This window comes from Aptenodytes patagonicus, chromosome 8 (assembly GCF_965638725.1).
Source record: "Aptenodytes patagonicus chromosome 8, bAptPat1.pri.cur, whole genome shotgun sequence".
Lineage (NCBI taxonomy): Eukaryota > Metazoa > Chordata > Aves > Sphenisciformes > Spheniscidae > Aptenodytes > Aptenodytes patagonicus.
The window spans coordinates 8,728,749-8,748,884 of NC_134956.1; the positions used below are offsets into that span (position 1 = coordinate 8,728,749).

Here is a 20,136-nt window from a genome sequence, read left to right on the forward strand (position 1 = left end):
CTTCCTTAACAAGGCTGAGTTTATATTGCTGAATTCAAATGCTACTATTAAAGCCAATATATTTCTTGATGAATGTGCATGACATTAGCATCTTTCCCTGAATCTTGCACATTTTTCTAACAAAATACTACATATTTGAACTGGAAACGCTGAACTCAAAGGCTGAGAAGAGCTTTTCAGAAGGCAGGTAGTGCTAAACAAAATATATTTTCCACTAAAAAGCTATGAAAAAACTAAAATAGATCAAATACATAAAAATGTAAATATTTGTTGTATCTAAAACATACCGATTTGTGAATAAGTTGCAATTAAAGCTCAATTACTAGTTTCCAATGAAATGACCATGCACCTTGACTATGTCAACATTAACTAATCCTTAGGATATATATACATACATATATGTTGTAAGGAGCCAAACAATTTTTTTCTTTGTATTTCAATAGTGCTTGAGGGAAAAGAAGCAGCAGTGCAGCATAATTCACTACAGATTATCTTTTTACTCAATAAACCAAAACTTTTCTACTGGAAAAGCATCCTTTAAAACTACTATTGCTGGAGAAAGTTGGGACCTGAAGTCTTATTAATTACCTTTGCATGCCTTTAAGAAATAAATACAAGCCATGGGTAAACCAACACAGCAGCATAAGAAACTATAATTAGAAATTTTCTGATTTCAAATGGGAAAGTTAAATCCAGTTAAATTCTTACATTAGTGAATAGTGAATTACTAAATCACATATAAGAAGCGATAACATTTTAATTAGATAAACTTCAGACTATGAAGTGTGCACTAACAATTTGGGGAGAGGGCAACAGAAGAAAAGCATGCATTTGTTCCCCATCTGCATACTTTTCAACACTGCAGTTCCAACACAACCGAGGAATGAAAGCCAACTACGACATGGTCCATCCTTAAGCTAAAAGGGAAACAAAGTATTTAAATTATATCAAACACTGCTGAACAGGGAGAGGGTCTTCCAGTGGTGGTCTCCTAACTATAAACTTAAAACAAGAGAACTTCAACATGCAACAGAACAACTCTGTTGCTTTAAAAAAAAAAAAAAAGATACAATCACTGAGGATTTTGCATACTTCAAATTTTGTCTTTTTAGAGAAAATGGCCTTACTCACTTGGATACCTGTTTAATGTCAGCGACACAGAAGCAAATAAGATTAATGGAATATTTAAAAGATGAATTTATGTGCATTAGGTAGAGACTGTCAATGTATCGAGCAAATCACATTTTTAAACCTTTTGTTAAAGATTTCTCTCCAAAGGCCTGGCTTCCAGATCTGTTCCTTCCCCACACCTGCCAACTTAATCACAAGGCATTTTGCTCTCCTTTTCCTCAGTCCTTCAAACTGGAACTAGGTTCCCACAACTGAATTTTGTTCTGGTGTGGTGTAGTGTACTGTACTGTACTAGTTATTTGCTGGTTTAAATAGTATTGAGTCTCTAATCCTTGAACAGTGAATACAGGTAGGAATGAAAGCCAGAGCAAACATTTGCACATTCACTTAATGCTAATGAGAGCTCAAATGCAACTTAAAGTCCCCTCCCCAATAAAAACAAAGGTTTGCTGGTGATGATCACAGTGAAAACCTAGATCACTTCTGAGAACATTACTTTCATAAGTATTTAAGGAATAGTCTTTCCTAACAGGTTCAAATTCAAGACATTGAAAACTAAATATTCTTTTACAAAAATATTAGTTTTATAGACGAGGCATAATTGTTTCTAAAATGGATATATTTTAAGCAGATTTAGCTTCGATTATAGCTTAATGTTGTCTGTATTCTTGGTTAGGACTTGCAAGTAGACTTCATGAATAGTGCTGAGAAAATGGGAATCATTCTGCAGGAAAAAAACACATTAGAAACATTAGTAAAAAGATAAAAAAAAATTGTTTAGTTTAATGCCATTTAAGTTGTGCATAAGGATTCCTTATAGTGCTAGCTATCTGAGCATTAAGAGAAGGGAACTAGCTGCATACTTGTACAGAAGGCAATGCTTTTTGGACAACATACCAGCTTCCTGGTTCAGAGTCTGTAAGATAGCTAAAGAGATCACTGAGCACATTGGATGCTCAAACAAGCAAAACAGGGGTCACTAGGTCAGCCTTGGCCACATAATTTCACCTCCCTCCAGAGTCCAAACCTTAGTCTTGGACAAAGGGAATTCCATCCTGTGTACAGGCTCCCAAATAAAGTCTGCATGAGTGTCAGAAATAATGTTATTTCTGTCTGTCAGACCAGCCTGAAAGGGATTGCAGTGTGTTATACAAGAAGTCTCATGTCAAAGCATTACTGGGAGTGAATTCTTTTAACCTATAGACAATATTTAGAGATATTTTCTGAGTTTAATTCCTTCAAATAACAAGTTTACAAAACTGGTATCTAATCACCTAGCTTGAAGATGTAATATTCTTTTTACAATATCTGCATAGCAAATTTGGTATCCTGCTTGGAGTGCTGTGCAAGTACTCCCATGCTGCAGGGTATGCCTATTTTGGTCTTCATTCAGCTATCTCTCTACATAAAGAGAAGATTAGAGACAAATATTCCAATCAGCTCTCTGATCACCACAATGATGTTCCTCAGACTACTGGGTGAGAATCAGTGCGCTATGTCTCTAATGAGAATAAGACTTCCAGCAGCTGAGCTCAGATGCAAGACTTACAAGTAAGCTAGTTTAAGTCTTTAAAGAGAAAAAAACCCATGCACAGCAATACACAAAAACATTATGCAAAAAGGAACAACATAGATAAATCAGGCAACCTAGCTGATGATGGGATCTGGTAGCTGCCCTTTTTGGTCCTAACAACTTTATTGCTGGGAAGATAGTTTGCTATTTTTAGACTTGCATTCTGGGTGTAAGCTCTACTAACATCAGCACGGAGGGGGCAAGAGAATCCTGAGTTAACAAAGAACGGTTTGTCATTCATGGCAACTTCACCATGACATTAGAGGTCAAAATGATCTCACTGCATGGCTACTCCCGACATCACAGATTTAATTCAACTGAACTTTTTAGTCCCTAGAAATGGCAGAACTAGAACTTTACAATTTCCATTTCAAAGACACATACTTCAGTTAAAGATCAGGAACAGTTCTAGGGAACTGGAAACAGGAAAGCTTTCCTTGGAAAAGCAGGAACACTTACAAAAACAACAAAACCAACCCCCCCATCCCCATACCAGGGCTTCTACTAGTGCAACTTTTCCTTCACTCACCCACAAATTCATATGGATGTGAATGGACACATCCAATGTACAGCTCTGTCCTTCTAAGTCCTCCATCTCGCAACCAAAAGGAGCAAGCTGTGCCATACTATGTGTACAGTGTGGAGTAATCTACCCCTTCCAACAGAAAGGAACAACTTTTGTAATGTTTCAGGGCAAAAGGAGTTATAGGGGTACAGAATTTCTCAGTACTGGCTACTGTAGTTGGAACCCCATCCCTCAGAAATTGAGCTCTGTAAAGACAGGACCTTTATTAGATGTATCAGTGCTTCTTGAAGCTGCGACCTACTGAGAACAGTAGGAGGTATAGTCTGAATTTCTGTTGTTCCAAGTGTTAAAGGCGAAGAGGAATTGGCTTTATTCTCCACTTCAGTAGCTTTTGTAGCTGATTGCTGAAAAACACTAGGAGACAAGAGGATTGAAGGCGTTACTGTAGTTGTGGCTGTCACAAACTGCGGAGGTGCAACCTGTAAAAAAGAACAGAAAATTAATAAGCACTGTGTCCAGTAAGAATGAATGCTGTTATAAAGGCTGGAGAGACGAGCATAAAAAAAAAATTGTAGCCACTATTATTCAGTCAGATATTACAGAATAGCTGCTCTTAATGAAGAAATATCTACCTATGAAGATAAATATCAATAGTAATTCTCATTTTAAAAGCTGAGGAAGGTAACAGTCTTCAATATTCTTGTATGCAGACTCCTTCCTCCTCATGTGGTTGCTACCTTCCAGAATTTTTGAAACATAACACGTAGAATAAGAGATGAGCTTTTCACCTAGGTAATCGAAGGAGCCTGTAGTTGTTTTGCAAATTATTATTTTCCTTGGGAGTTTACAGAAAGGCTAGTCCTGCTTCCCGCCCCTGCCCGCTTCTATGGTCTCCAACAAATACACTTATAATTTGAAGTAAAGTATCTCAAAGATATTTAAAATGACTGATGAACTATAATTAAAGCATTGGAGTACATTGAAATATTCTTATTCTAAGTAAATTTTCCCTTGGGAGGAAGGGAGACAGGAATATTTTGAGGACTCTATCTTCCCACCTCATTCTTCCACAGGTCTGTGTCCATTTCATTACAGAAATCCACACACTGCCTTCACCACTTTTCCTTTTAAACATAAATCACAAATGTATAGGAATATTATATTTGCATAAAGTGGATGTGAATAAACATCAGCTTTGAGCAACTCTGACATCTCCTGATAACTGCAATTATTATTCAGTATGATAATCTACATCTTGCTCATGCTTCCAGAATGACCAACATGGCGGGAAAAAAAAAAGAAAATAAACAAGCCAATCTCACTCAAAAGAAAGCAAGACTAAAAGTGATATATCAAGATGTTTGATATGTCAGCAGAAAGAGTTCCCTTTGGATAACCAAAAATCTCCAGAAGAAAAAAAACTGCAAAGCCATCCGAAGTGAATGCATATATAACAACATCAACAACAGCAGAACTAGCAAATTGATTCTGTTGTAGCCAAAACTGTGAAGACTTACAGCGTGGGATTTCAGCTGAAGACAACGTGTTTAAACCAGCAAATGCAGTTTACCACACAACATGCACACATTTCTTAAAATTCCAAAATCCATGTAAAATGCTTTTACTTAGATAATTATTTGCTGTATCATGAACAGACTGTATAGCTTGTCTTATAGCAGGCCAGTAGCTAAAACAGCATTTTACTTTAAGCAGGACCGTTTTTACTGTCTTCACAATCAGATCTGGGCATGCTACTAAAACTGCTTTTATGTAGTGCAAGTTGGGCAAGAATGAGGCAATTTAACAGATTTGAAAAAGGAGGAGGTGGGTAAAGGAAAAGTAGAATTAAATTACAGATGGTATCCTGAAAAGAATACATAATTAAAAACAATTCTTGAAGACATGACTATTACCAGTTATTTTTTTAACTGCAACCTGAAACTTTATGTTGACATTATTTTGAACTGTTATTCAAAGGCAGTTCTAATAATGTTAAATCCGTAGTCAGATCACTAAAACTTGCTATTAGAAAGTTTTGCAGTAACAAATGCTTGTCATTCTTTTCTTCCTCTATCTTCCTTCTTTTTTTTTTGCTTGGTATCTTTTTCATAAAATGCAAGGTATCTCAGGAAAACTGAAAGAGACAGCAAGGCAAGGACTGCATTTTATGCCTCTGGGGTACTTAAGGTTGGGCTAAGGCTAATAGACCCCACTGCAATATTATAGCATTAGTACTGCTTGCTTACAAGATTTAAAAAACCAGTTCAAATGGTGCAAAATGAATGCAAGATTGCAGATCCAAAAATGGATTCTCTTTTCTGCATTAGCATCAACAATAAGAGGCACTGTACAACCAAGTAGTGTACTCGTTCATAGTAGTCTACAGAAACTCCCCCTTGCTTCAGTACAGCTTCTTTCTGCTTCATCACAGCACTTTAAATATGGTCAGTGGGCAATGACTAGTTGAGATACCAACTGCTTACCAGTTTTACACCACTACCATCCCCTCCCCCCCCCTTTTTTTTTTTTTTTAAGAAAACGAGCAAACAATTAGCAGAAGTATTTATTCACTTACTTGACTTGCTTTAGACAAAGTCTTCGGCTGTGGAAATACTTCTGATTCCTTGTTTTGTTGTACAGTCTAAGTTAAAAAGAAAGCATAATTCACAAGTTATCATCCACAGCTCAATTTCCAGTGGTGGTTCTCTGTTTTTATGAAAGCATAAAAATGTAAATTTCAGCAGATTTTAGATGTAATGCTATTCATTTTGTAAAAGTGATATAATCAATGGGAAGCTGGAAAAAGAGGAAAGATTTGAATTTATGTTTTATGCTCTCAATATTACAGCAAACCTGTAAAGCCACAACAAAACACAGTTACTACAGTTAAAAAATTCTAAACATGAACACTGAAACTGGGAACAAAACAAATGCTACAAAGTGAAGAGTTAAGTACCTTGTAATAAGTTTGGTAAATTGCCAGGAAGGTTAAATTCAGTATTTTTTTTCCTAGGAATTTGATCTAATCACCTCCACAAAAATTAAATGCTGTTTTCTGGTAGAATTTCAGAAGTATTTTATACCTTTACAAACAGCATCCAGTTATTTCTTTAGTCAGATTTCAAGACTATAATATAATAAAATTCAAGTATTATAAAATATTAGAAAATACAATAAAAGGCACGTAGATAAAGTATGTTAGTAAATTCCTGTGGCATTCTTTGAAAGGCTTGTTGTAGCCATTTGGAATACCTCTTGGCAACATAGAACAGGAAAAAACCCTTCGCAACAGACAGTACTTAGCTTACTTGAACTGCAATGAAAAACACTCAGGGAATTGATAGTCCTTAGTGACAAAAACAGAATTAGCTTTATGAAGTGGTAACAAGCACAAGATCAAATTCTTAAAGTCTAATTACACAAGATTTAAGAAGTCTTTTGCTAGTTTGAGAGTATATTTGGACTATGGAGAATTTTGTCTAATGAAAATATGTACACACAGTGGACATGGAAAAAAAAAAAGGGTGTAAGACTGGCATATGAAGAGCTAATTCCCAAGGCTATCACGCAGACGTTGAATAAATGCAGTCAAGGGCAGTTACGGATAAACACAGCCAACTTTTCTAAATGTTCAAAGATGTCACAATCTTCAGTCAAATCTGCACCAAGGTTTAGTAGTATACAAAAGAAAAATACTGCTCAGAATGTACAGTTCTTCAACACTAGATCAAGATAGCTGCTCAATGCTGTACTTGGACCTCCTCCTCCCTCTGCAAAATGAATCAGTCCAAACATCTCGAGAGGTGATCGCTAGTAAAATAATCCTAGCACGTAGCAGTCACAGTCATCTTGAAAATTTTCAAGAACAAAGGCAGTAGATTAGAAATAAGGTAATTAGAAAGACACCACAATGAAAATATACCGATTTCTTAAACATTAAGACAGGGATAACTCTTCTGAGGACAGAAAAGCAACACTTGAAAAATACAGGGTATTCTAAAATAATGCTTAGGACAAGTTACAGGCTGAAGAGTTGAGCTTTTGATTAGTTCTCTGTTATAAGTAAGTCATCACCATATCATAGCAAAGAGTAGCAGCTGACCCAAACAGGGCTACCAAAGATCTTGTTAAAACCCAGTGGCAAGCACTGGATAATAATAAACATTAGGAAATTCATACAGATGTAGCTGTAAGTAGTTTAGTTAGGTGGTTTTTATTCTTGCATTATCATTGTACCCAAGATGCAAGAAGACACGACTGAACACTGGCTTAGTCTGCATGACTGTAAATAAAATAAAATAATAACGCAACAAAACAAAGAGAAGCCTCTGGATAACCTGAGAGATGGGCACTACAGAAAGTTACTCCCTTTGGAGAAAAAAGAAATCCAATAACCCAAATTCATTAATGTCTTTACTACTGAGATAGCCAATTATACAGCAGAGCAACACTAATGGAAAATAATTTGTAACACAAAGCCACACGCATTAACCTTACAGACTAGCTGTGACATTTTCACCTAGTGTCTCAAAACAAATTTACTGCTTTGGCTTATATTAAGGCATAGACAATAGATTCTCCTCCAAGAAATAAAAAATTTAAGAGGTCTTTTGTAAGCGATACTAGGATAAAATAAACCAAGGCAGTCAATTAAACAAAATAAATCAGTTTACAATCCATTTTACTAAATAACTAACAGTATCTCAATGTAGCCCACAGGTATCCCCAGCAGAAGGGGGTCAAAATTGAAGGAGTACAAAACATCCAAAGCAAAATAACCAGAAACAGGAAATGGTTAATTTTGTACCTTCAAAGAAGGTACAGGCTAGATTTCCACAGCATCAGCTCTCATAACACTGATCAGTCTGTAACCTTCTGTCCCTTCTCAGATCATCAGTTCTTAGCAGTATTTTTCTGACACAAGTACAGATGAATTCTTTAGGACTTATTCAACTCCTAACAGCACCAGCTTGAAAAAACCTCCTCCTCTACAGACAGGTCTGTTACTGATAGCAGATGCTAATGATAGAAAACTAGTGAAATTGGATTTCTAAGTTAGCAATTCAATCAATATCACACAGTGGAAGTCCTTAATTATTTTAAAAAGGCTAATATGTAACAGTACCTTTTCCAAGGGAAAATACATGTAGTCTAAAAACAATCTAAAGCTTCATGGATATAAAAACCCACAGAATACCTGAAGGGGAGAGATTATCTTGCTGTTCAAGGTTGATGGCTTACTGTGAGATTCTTTGAAGCTTTCTGGTGTTGCAAGTTGGCCAACCGAGGCAGAGATGTTTGGTGTTAAGGAAGTCTTAGTGAGAGACTGCTGTTGAATTTGGTCATGCTGTGGGGTCAACCTGAGTTTCTGGAGAAGATCAACACTTGTATGGGATGTATTTGAGACAGTTCCTGTATTTGTTGACATCAAGGGTGCTATAAGCTGGCTTTGGCCAGCCATTAGATTTTGTGGAGCGTGGTTCACTTCAGATGGCGGCTGATTCACTAGTGGGGATATCTGCTTGGCAGCTTGCTGCATAACGTGCATTATACTGTTGCTTTGTTTTAAGCCAGGAAGCATCTGAGCAGGGGCAGCTTCCATTGTCGAGGCTGAATTAAGAATAGGGCTTAAACGAACTGAATAGCTTGAAACATTTTTTACATCAGGCTGGGAAACTGAAGCTGGAGGTATTAGCATAGGTGTTAAACATTCCTGCTGATTCAAAGGATTGGCACTGGTTTTAACACTTGGACTTTCAGATTTCCCTAGTGATTGTTGTATTACTGTTGACTGGTCAAAGGAAAAAGGCAAGAGCAAGCTGTGCTGCTCTCTGGCAGAGGTGTCAGTCTGCAACTTTTCCATTCTCTCTGGATTGGGATACGGAGCTGTGGGCTGTTCCTTTGGTACAGATGTTCCAAACAGTTCCTCCAAAGTCAGATGCTTCTGCCTTGACTGAAATGGCTAGAAAGAAGGGAACAGGAAGTTTTCAGTTTAGAAATATACATACCACTGTGCATCTCACACAGTCTATTACAATTTCAAGAAAACTATGAAAGACAACTAGGTCAAATGCATTTAAAATACAGTTTGGATATCAGTGTGCCCTATTCACAGGAATTTTGAAATCAATTTCATTTACAAGGAACATCCTGTCTATGTAAGCTTTTTCTCTACAGCCTTCTGTGCACAGACTGTCATTAAGATGGCGCCTGCCATCATCGATCAGCCAGAACTACACAAGGCACTTCAGGGGCGGGGGGGGGGGGGGGGGGGAACATACATGTTGAACAAAATCCACATAGAATTTATAGAGTTGGAAATAATTAAATGGCCTAAAAGATGGGAAGGGAACAAAGAAACCTGAAGGTACACAACTGATCTAGCAATACATGCCTAGACAGTTGTTCTCACCCTTTTCATTAACAATGCGATAGATGTAACAATAGGTAAAAGAATCTGTATAAACGTAAACATATGTATATATATCTCCTTGAAAAGTGTGTATATATACACAGTTACATCTACCAGTCCTTTAGTTTCTCCCAAAAATATAGATCTAGCCTACAGCACTGACACTGTTAGAAAAAATCCGATTTTAAGGATATCATCTTCTAAATGTTTTGCTGAAAATGTTTAAAAATGTGCCTCACTAAAGAGAAAAGAAAAAGCTATTAACACCCTTAACCTCAAAATTTTCCTTTTTTTTTTTTAGGTTGCACAGGACCAGAAGTTATGTAAAACAGCTGGACTAAAATACAACATTCTGTTCAGAAGACTGAATGGCCTGCAGCACAATTCCAGTGTATTCTGACAGTATGTCTAAACAAAGATGCTATTTTACAATAACAACAACTACTGTACCATGACATTGCTATGCTAGCTCTAATTTTATTAGCACAGATAACAGCAGTGAAAGCACGGCAGTACAGGTAGCATGCAAGTAGCCTAACAAAAAAACCCTTGAGCTTGAAATCATATTGACTTCTGCCCAGGTTACTAATCTCTACTGCCATTGTTGTTACCCATTTTTAGCTAACCTAAAGTCAGGCACACTTTCATTTTGCAGCTGAGACATTCTATGGTTTATAAGCCTTGTTAATTATGTTAGGAATTCTTCCTAAAAAGTTGTTCGTTCTTTTCTCCACTGATCTTACTGTTCTGGAGACCTGTCCTTCAACTGTAAAGATTCCGTTAAAAGAAAAATCACTATTCCATCTCATTTCAGACTCAGCTTTTCACTTCACTATGATAAATTGACTAGTTTTCCTTCATTAATATATTACAATAGTCAAGTAATAAACAGAAATCTCTACCATGCTCTGATCCAAGTCAGACTAGCCCCTTACGTGGATACAGTCTCAAACATGAAGTTAATTTCCAGCCTGAAGTATAGAACACATCTTTTGCCTGTCCCAACTCTGGCTGAGGTATATTTTGAGCGTATCATCAGCTCCGTGGGTTATGAAGACCCTTATCAGTGGGGGCTGCAAAAAGGCAACATGATCACTTTACTTGATAGGAACAGACTGCTCCTCAGAGGGTTTCTCCAGAAATCATTTCAGATGTATTGAAACATGAACCAGCAGTCAGAGCTGGCACTATAAAGTTTAATTTCAGTGTTCTAGTTCAGTTTTGCCGATCACTGGCACAAAAGCATTTCATGATACAACTGATTTTCATTTTGAACTGCCAAGATAAAAAACTTGAACTTCAGAATATCACAGAGAAAACATTTATTTTTATTCCCAAGTCTGTGATATCTTTAGCATGAAATAAAGTTAGTCAATCAACATACAAGTGTGACATTTTGGAGGGGGTTTAGGAATCTCACCGTACTTATATGCACACTTTAAGTCCACTGGTCACATGTTTCAATTAGATGAAAAATGTATTTTTACAGTTGAAATGGAATGTTTTTCCAGTAGTCTTCCAGCTGTCCATGTTATTAAAAATGTGATTAAGAACACACACATTTGTAATATATTTGAACCCAGTTAACTAGCTTTACTTTTATTACCCAATTAATTTTTTCCAATATCTCCGCACTTACTATTTTAAATAGCTCAACAGAATTAAAAATACGCCATTTCACCTGTTCTATAAATCTACTGTTTCCCTTGAATTACTTCAGAGCAATTTGTTAGAAGCTTATCTTTCCAATTTTTCCCTTTGCTAGTTATTTGATTTCTGTTCTGCAATTCCATGCACTGTCAGGTGGGGCACTTCAGCTGATTGTGTACAGTCTACATGGAGTGATCCAAAAGAAAGTATCTTCTTTTAAAACAAAGCCTTAGGAAACTCTGCTACCAGGTCTCAAGACCAGGCATGCAGCAAGCAGAGCTGGCTGCCAGGGGTCAGTCTATCACTTGTGCTGATCCAAGAGCAGAGGTGCTGCTGAGGGGGTAGAGGGGACTGTGATAGCCAATAATCCCAGCAAACTCCCCACCCCCAATTTAATTCATTAACTGTTACTACCCAATCCCCTAAAACAGATTCCTGCTGCCCATACCCAAGCCCTAACCTGTACTGGAAATTACTACTACGAAGTAATTTGTTTACAAGTACTAAGTGCAAGGTTGCACACATTTTCATAGGGCATTTCATTTCACAGACACAGTGGTTTATTGCATCAGAAACACAAGTGTAAACTACGGCAAGGACGGAAGGCAGGCCTTGCAGTTTACCTCAGTGGGGTATGTTCTGAGGAAAACCACTACTGACCTTTCCGTGCCCACTGGGTGGCACTGTAAGTAGGCCCAAGTTATTTAGGTGTTACAGGGAATTTAGTCATTGCAGATTTTTTTTTTTAATCTCTAAAAAGTCTTGTATGAAGCTACAGCTCCCTTGTGCTGAAATGCTTACTAGAAAACGGAGCCAAATACTGAACTATTGCTACCCGTTCCAGCCACTCCAGTGATGATACTAAGTATTTTGTAACAAGTTTCCCGTGGTTCAAAGACATCATTTACATAAAGCAGAGGTTATTTCCACTAGCATTTTTACTGTGGTTTAAACTTTAATTACAGTAGTAACACCAAGCTTTAGAATTTGTAGATATTTGGATACATGCTGATTCAACATGCTGTATCTAACACTTACCTGAAACAGATCTCAACACTCGTATTACTACAGTTTGAGCAACATCCCTCCCCCAAATTTTTTTTTTTTTTTTTAAAATATTTCCCTTCCTGCAGAGGAAGGAATATATTGTCAAAAAGTTCTTAACATAGGAAAAAACTCCCAAACAACACTCCTCCCCTGCCCCCAACAAAACAAAAAGCCGCAAAGCAAACCAACAAAAACCACACACACCTTTTCCACAATATAAGTATGAAGGAATCAGCCAAGCTGACTGATATTGTTACCAAACAGTGATACAAGCGAAGGTTCAATGCAAGCTACAGAAGTATGGGAAAAGATAGGTAAACACACTTTCAGTTACGCCAAAGAGACTTTGGTGCTGCCATGACTGAAGCGCTTTCCATTTCTTTGACTAACTCCTGATTTAAGTTAGCAGGACTGTGGCTTTGAAGGCAGCACAGACAAACCTTAAGTAAATCTCTCAGACATGAGAAAACAGGGCTTGAGTTTACGTGTGAAAGACTGCAACAACATGTACAGCTAACTGATGCCATAGTCAGTCCAATAATGTGGCAGAGGTAATTTTTTTCTTGCTTCCTGGCTCTGCAAGTCATCCTGCACATTACCACAGACTGACTTCTTCCAGAATCCAAGCTAGTCCATTTAAACATACCTGGATATTCACAGTAGTGTGGACATCGCCTCATATTTTAAAATGCTAAGTCAAAAGACAGAATTTAGGATCCTAAAAGTCTTCAAACCCATTAGTTTATTTAAAGCGATAATATCTTCAGACAACAACACTGCAGGCATTCTAAGAAAAAAATATTTTCGTACCAAAACAAAGTACTAAATGAAAAAAATAGCACCTTATTTAGGGTTGGATGAAACATACCTGCTCTTGCACTTGTAATGAAGTTTTTTGTTCTGAAGGCTCTGTGCTTTCTGGCTTTGGAGGATTTGCATTTTGTTGCATTCCAGAACTTGATATAATACTTAAGTCGCTAATCTGATTCTTGGGTGGGGGGAGAAAAAAAAAAAAAGAAGAAAATTTAACACAAATACATGAGTTTAAGTCTACATTTACCCACTACTACAATCCTGTTTACATGGCACTTTGACTGAAATACAGACTATGTACAGAGTACCGATTTTTGTAAGACACTGTGGAATTCACAAATTTTAGGAAATAAAAATCATACCAAGACATCCACCACCTTATATGTAGTCATAAAGCTTTTACTCTTTATTATTCAAAAAAAACCTGACAACTGGCTTCATACTTTTTTCACCAATAAATATTAAAAAAAAAAAACAAAACGGGCTTTTTACATCCTTTATCTGCATTAGCTGCTAACGAGGAAGTTTGCTACACTTCACTAAATCAAAAACCCAAAGTAGAAACAGCTTAGAAAAAAAAAAATCCTGTCAGAAATCATTCTAAGTAGCTGGAAAGTGAGCTTGTCACGGACTTATTTCCGCCAGATTTAATTAACCATGTACATGTATTTTCAGAAGCTGTTAATTTGGTTTTCTGTGAACAAGACAAAAACAGACAGTATGTTTACAGATCGAGTTAACTTTCATCTTTAATAAATATATACATAAACAAATATAGAAATTGTATTACAGTTGAAATCACCAGAGAAAAAACTCAAACTGTAGAACAGTCTAGCTTTCAATAGGTAAAATACACCTTACGCATATGATAGAGGTGAACATTAGCACAAGCAACGATTGCTCTGGTCACTTAACCACAGCAGCAAAATCTGGGTTAAACTTTTTTAGAAACAAGTTAAAAAACAATCTCAGCTTTATTATTCTTTTGTTTTCCATTTCTAATTGAAAGCAATAAATACAAAATCAAGGCTATATATTGTGATTTAGGGACAGAGGCAAGAAGCAACTTCTCCCATCTTTCCGACTTTTAGCCACTAACTTGAAGGTCAAAACTCTTTGTGCCTGAAATACTGGATGCCTTGTGGTTACAAAAAATCAGACAAGCATAGTTTTCTTTTCAGTAGAGGATGAGCTGCAGTATGTTTCCATGCTCATACTGAAACACACACAAAACACTACACTATAAAGAGCATCCATTCACTTCATTAAAAAAAATAGTATCTCAGAATTCATTCATTTTCACGTATGGACTTGATGTAGCGAGTACTTGAAGGATTAAGCTGATTTGGAATCCTAGATTAAATCACTCAGACCTTCATAAATCTCTTTTTCACTCTCTGCCCCCTTCTCATGCTGACACTCTGCCAATCTCATGTGGGCTGCGTACAAGGATTACTGTATGATCCATCTGGAATGTACCAGGCAGATAAGTACGTTCTGCTCCTAAATACAAATTCATGTGTAATTACCGAGTGCCATAAAATAATAAAAAAAAAATTAAGACAGGAAAGGTCTCTCAAGAAGCCATCTTCAAGTTGGTGACTTCATCACGTTAACATTGACATACCTTGCCTACAAGGAGTTCTAAAATTAACGTGCCAGAGGTTTGTTGCTAAAGCTGAGGTGGTCAACAGAACATTCTCCAAAGAAATTTGCTTGAAAAGTGACCAACATTGCTCAATTGAGTTTATCTGACAACTTTTATGTAACTACAATCATAGCAGGCTATCGGATTATGTTGAACAGATTCAGTTTACAGTTCACATACACACACAAAAGGGAAATTTTTTAATTATTCTAGTTTCACTAGTGTTCTAAAAGCATCAAGAAACAACACACACACACACACACACCAACAACTAATCAAGATCAAGACAAAAACCCCAATTATATAGCAACTCTACTGTAGTCCATGCCCTGCATATTTCCCTATTGTATTACAGGCACCACAGCCGTCAACTGTCCACCACAAAATCTGCATACCATGGCCTGTTTAGCAATATTTTACTTGTCTACAGAGCTTCATCCATGATGCTTAGGAACTTCGTTTCTAGCAAAAGCTTTTCAGTACTCTCACATTAAAAAGATCTGAAAATTAGGAGAGGAGAAGCTAGAATATCCTTTCTGAGTCATTTTTAAGAGCCATCTGTTGGAAATGTGTATTATCCAATACTGCAAGGACAAAGAGGGAGAAAAGGCTTCATCACACCCTAAGAGGGCACTACCAAACCAGTAAGTTTTGTGGTGTGTTTTCTTTTTTCTCCCCCCCTCCCCCTTCCCAAAAACCCTTCAATTTCTTCAAATCTGTCTCAATGGATAAACATTGAAAGATGAGTCATTCAGGTTTTGATACTTCCTTCTGTGCTCTCACAAAAGCTGCTACTTCCACAATGCTGGCCTTCGTACAAAGACACCTTCTCCCCAAACAGCACTGATGTTCAGAGAACCAGAAGCAATTTTTTTTTTAAAATCTGTATTTAAAGCATTCAAAAAACACATTACTGATTTTCAGAAACGAGTATCTAGCCTGGGTCAAATATATTGTATGGTTTGTCACATTCACCTGTCCTCAATCTACGTCAGAAAGTAACAAGTTAAGTTGGCTCATACAAGGCTTAATCCACGTGTTCATTCTTTTCTCCTCATCCCACCTTGTACTGTAACAATCTAGAATACCACAAAGACTCAAGTCCCAAGTACTCAAAGGAACTCTGCTGTGATCTACTGCACAAGCAAGTTCTGGAAGGAATCAAGCACTCTACTAACGTGCTAACTCTTCTCCCACCAGTACAACAGCAAAAACTATACCACAGCTCTGCAATGTTATACTCACACATTACTTTACTATTGCACATTCTCACATTATTATACTTGGGGAGAGGCATGTTCAGAATCTTTGTTTCCTTTTTGGGATCTCCCACACATTACCCTTATATTTGTCCTGCGTGTATGAATTTGGTCCTCAGGACTATATCACGTAATTCTTTCCTAATTTTCTCCTTCATTATGTAAACTTGTGAATTTAGCACTGGCAAAAGAGACCAGACTCACCCTTCTGAAATCAATTAATTAAAAGGATAGACACACAGCAGACAGGACAGAAGTAGTAAACTGGGGAACAGAAAGATAGGGGAACAGTATTGTTATACTTAGTCTACAGCTATTAAAAATATGCTTCATAGAGTCTACAAAGGTACTGAATACTAAATCTCTCATCTCTAATACCGCAAGACTTCTTTTGAGACTAAGAGACAGACGCTGTTGGGTACAAATTTATTTGCTCTTCTCACAGACAAAATTTTCTCACAGCAGTAGAAATCGTTGTAAAATGGGTCTATCAAGCTACATTTCAAATTGGATCACACGATCAGTATTCACCCTATCTTGCCTGAAATCAGAGACTGTTTCTAGTAAAGTGTACTTGAGAGAGGGAAGGAGACATCAGTCTGAAAACAAGGCTACTGAAACAATGGCAGAGAATGCCTGCTCTTTAAACAAAACACAGCTGATGTGTTAAAAACTAGTTTCTAGATAGGCTTTCTTAAAAATGAAAAATAATAAAAAAGTAGGCAAAGAGTTGCCCACTAAGGTAATAATTACAGAAATAAAACCTATAAACTCATGCAACATGCAAATCCCACACTGTTTTAAAATATGAATTTTTCCCCACATTACCCCTTCTCTCTAAGTCATTGTACATCTGTGCTTGTATCACAGATGTGGGATAGTTCACAGTTTCTGGGCTTCTGTTATATTATTCAACATGCTAAAGCATTTTAGCGTGCAGCTCAATGAATGCTCTTGATTATGGCATGAATCATAGCAGATCTCCTCCAGTGACTTTCAGTACAGAGGAAAAAACTGAAAAACCAAAGTGTCAGCCACTGTAAGGAATATTTACAACAGTGGAACTTCAAGATCACAAACCCAGACATGTTCAGAGTATGTTCTTCTACAGTGTTACATATATACCTATTTGTTCACATTTCCTTTGACAACGATCTCACAAAACAAGACAGTAGACAAGTACTGAGATTAAGCAGCCCATGCACCTACTTTAGAAAAATATTTTGTTGTGTCTGCATCTCCAGGTACCTGTTTTTAAAATTATATTTCCTCCCCCAGAAGGTAGCAATTCAAACATGAGAATATACAGGCCCATTAAATTATGGATTAGGTGCATTACTTTGCAATCTTGGGTTAGAATGTATTGCACAGGACAATTTAGTCTATCAGAATTATTCTCTATCATCTATCTCTCAGAAATCACAGGGCATGCTATTTCAGTGGACTCCATATGATGTCCTAAGCCCCTTATTCAGAAGTAGAAGTAGTGGTTTTATTTGTTTGGGGGGTGGGGAGAAAAATAGGAAAAAAAAAGGAAAGAGAAGGGGGGGGGGGGGGGGGGGGAAGAGAGAGACATTTCCTTACTCGTTCATATTCATCCTTGGCTTTACTAAGCATTTCCAGGATGTCAATGGGCCTGTTTTCATTGCAGCCATTGGTTCTGCTGGGACTTTTTCTGTCCTGGGAAACCTGCTGCGATCTCTGAGCTTCTTGTTCTACCACTCTGTAACAGGAAAGGAGAAACAGGATTTTAAGATTTTATCTGGAGTTCACATCTTGCAAAAAAGCAGTAAAGAAAAATGTACTCCCAGCATATCAACACATTTTGCTCCACCTGTATAAAAACTTAAAACATAGTTGACCAAAGTTACAAAAGTTTTCATTTGCTACAAGGTTTAGACAAGTCAAACTGGCAAATGGTCTGTACAATTTATCTCCAATCCAGACAGCACTGGTCTGCCTCTCACAAAGTTTGCCTACAGTAAACACTACTACTGTCATATTTAGACTTTTTTACAATAAAATATGTGGACATTCAAGCACGTGTTACACAAAGAGCACATGTATCATACCACAGACTGAGTAGAATACATTTTTTACTCTTTACTTCCTAACATGCATTTTTTCCATATTTAGCCAAATCAAGCCATGTTATTCAACAAAATCAATTATAAAACAGCTCTAGTTTAGGATGAGGCCTACCATTATACAACAAAACAAAGACACTGGGAAAGAAGAGAGCTGGCTCACACCAGATGTCTCTGGAGTCAGCCTGCAAGGAGGCTTAGAGCAAGTTACCCCTTACTCCCCCACTTAAGGCTCTGAAAAGAAGGGCAAACCATTTTCTTCTCTAGCTACCCTATAGCCATTCCAATTACCTGCAGGTCAACAACACGTCTTTTCCTCCAGCCTTTGGTGCCTACAGTTCATTCACCACTTCTACTCCACCCCTACCTGCCTCAAGTATAAAAAAATTTCAGTTTAAAAGATGGTTAAGATATGCAAGATGATGATGTGTACCTGGTACATTTCATTAATAAAAGCAAAGGCAGCATATATTTCTACTCCTAATCCATACGCAGTTCACAAGATATACATGGCTGTGCAATGCGCTAAAGCTTATCCTCTTGAAATAAACACACACCAGCCTGTAATCCCTTCTTTTTTAAGCCTGCATTAATCAAATATGTTAAGAAAAAACAAGCACTGTAAACAGGGCAGAACTCTGGAGCTGGCATGTCACTTGAGAACTCTCATGCTGTGGAACTGATGGCTGATGGGGAAGCCAAGAGGTGCCATCATAACAATCACAGAAAGTGACAATCATTCCAGCCTCCAGTTTCTTTGGGTCAGTTAGGATTCAGGAGTAACTCCAGATTTTATAGACTGTAGAGTTATTAGATATTTATATGCACCTCTATGTTCCCATTTCTGAGGAAAAAAATAGTTCAAGTCTTGGAAGTTTCTTCCCAGTTTTCTAGCAACCAAGCCTCTTAACTTCACTAGAGTTTAGCTGTGTTTATCTGAAGAAGGGTTAGATTTGGCTTTTAACAATTCAGTACTGCTTTCAAAATTACTTTGAAAATTTTTAATCATACAAGCTGCTTATTTAACCAGCTTCTCATTATTAGTACAGCTTTCCCTGTTTGTAAGCAAGCATTCACCCACAAACATAACTCAGAATACGGAGGCCAATCTACACTGTCTGACAATTTCTAAGAACTGCAGCATGTGCTCGTTTGGATTTAGCAGCTCAATACTGTGCAAATGTTTCTATGGTGACACCCTGAGAGAACATTTTGTTCTAGCACCCCACACGGTCATACAGTCCTGACTTAGGACTTGTCTAAACTCAACTTTCAAACTAGAGATGAGAAAGCGCAAGGTAAAAGAACCAGAATACCTTTGCTGAGATTTTAAGTGTCAGCATAATTTTATCAGAAAAAATAAATACTTCAGTTAAAGGGAAAATTTTGGACAGCTGAAGTCATGCATGTGCTGTCTGATGGGTGAAGCAAAGGCTTCAGTCTTGAGACCCTCCTTCTGCTCTTAACTAGTTGGTCCAGAAGGTTTCAACAAAACATCTTCCCATTAAAATAGTACTAATTGGTCTCATAGCAAAACATCTTCAGGGAGTACATCCATTTCACAGAAATGTTTCACAAAGACTTCTGAAAAATATATCATAATATTTTTCTGTTGTCCATTATGAAGTATTTGTTACCTTTTTAAAGTTTACTGTTTTTTTCTGAAGAATGACAATTAAATTATCTTCTCATGTAGCTAGCTCTCTAATAGCTCTTCCTCCATCTTCTGTCTTGTGCAGGTTACATTCAGATGGTGGTGATGGGGTAACTGTGAAACAGTATACTCCCAAAACTCTGAGATACTATCCCACTTCTGGCTTGCTGCCTGCATCTCAGAAGCCAGTTTGGGTCTGACTGTTGAAACAGGGTAAAACAAGCCTATAAACTAACCTAAAAATAAAAAACCCCTACAAAATTACATGTCAGAATGCAATAGTTTCTCAAAGATTTGTAAAACCCTAGTTTCTGTCCTACTTCTAGAAAGCTCATC

At 37.2% G+C, this 20,136-nt stretch overlaps 1 protein-coding gene across 2 annotated transcripts in view; it reads right to left on the reverse strand.

The window, feature by feature from the left end:
- Nucleotides 1–1,406: 1,406 nt before the first annotated feature.
- DCP1A (decapping mRNA 1A) overlaps nt 1,407–20,136 on the reverse strand; it is a 35,409-nt gene continuing 16,679 nt past the window's right edge. The window contains exons 5-10 of one of the 2 annotated variants that reach the window (XM_076346258.1): nt 17,644–17,782; nt 13,208–13,327; nt 8,428–9,192; nt 5,806–5,871; nt 3,491–3,709; nt 1,407–1,855 (exon numbers count right to left, since the gene is read on the reverse strand). In XM_076346258.1, the coding sequence (XP_076202373.1) occupies nt 1,775–1,855; nt 3,491–3,709; nt 5,806–5,871; nt 8,428–9,192; nt 13,208–13,327; nt 17,644–17,782 (1,390 nt within the window). In that variant the 3' untranslated portion in view covers nt 1,407–1,774. Of the gene's footprint in view, nt 1,856–3,490; nt 3,710–5,805; nt 5,872–8,427; nt 9,193–13,207; nt 13,328–17,643; nt 17,783–20,136 lie in introns of those variants that run through there. The other variant, XM_076346260.1, reaches the window with a different exon arrangement.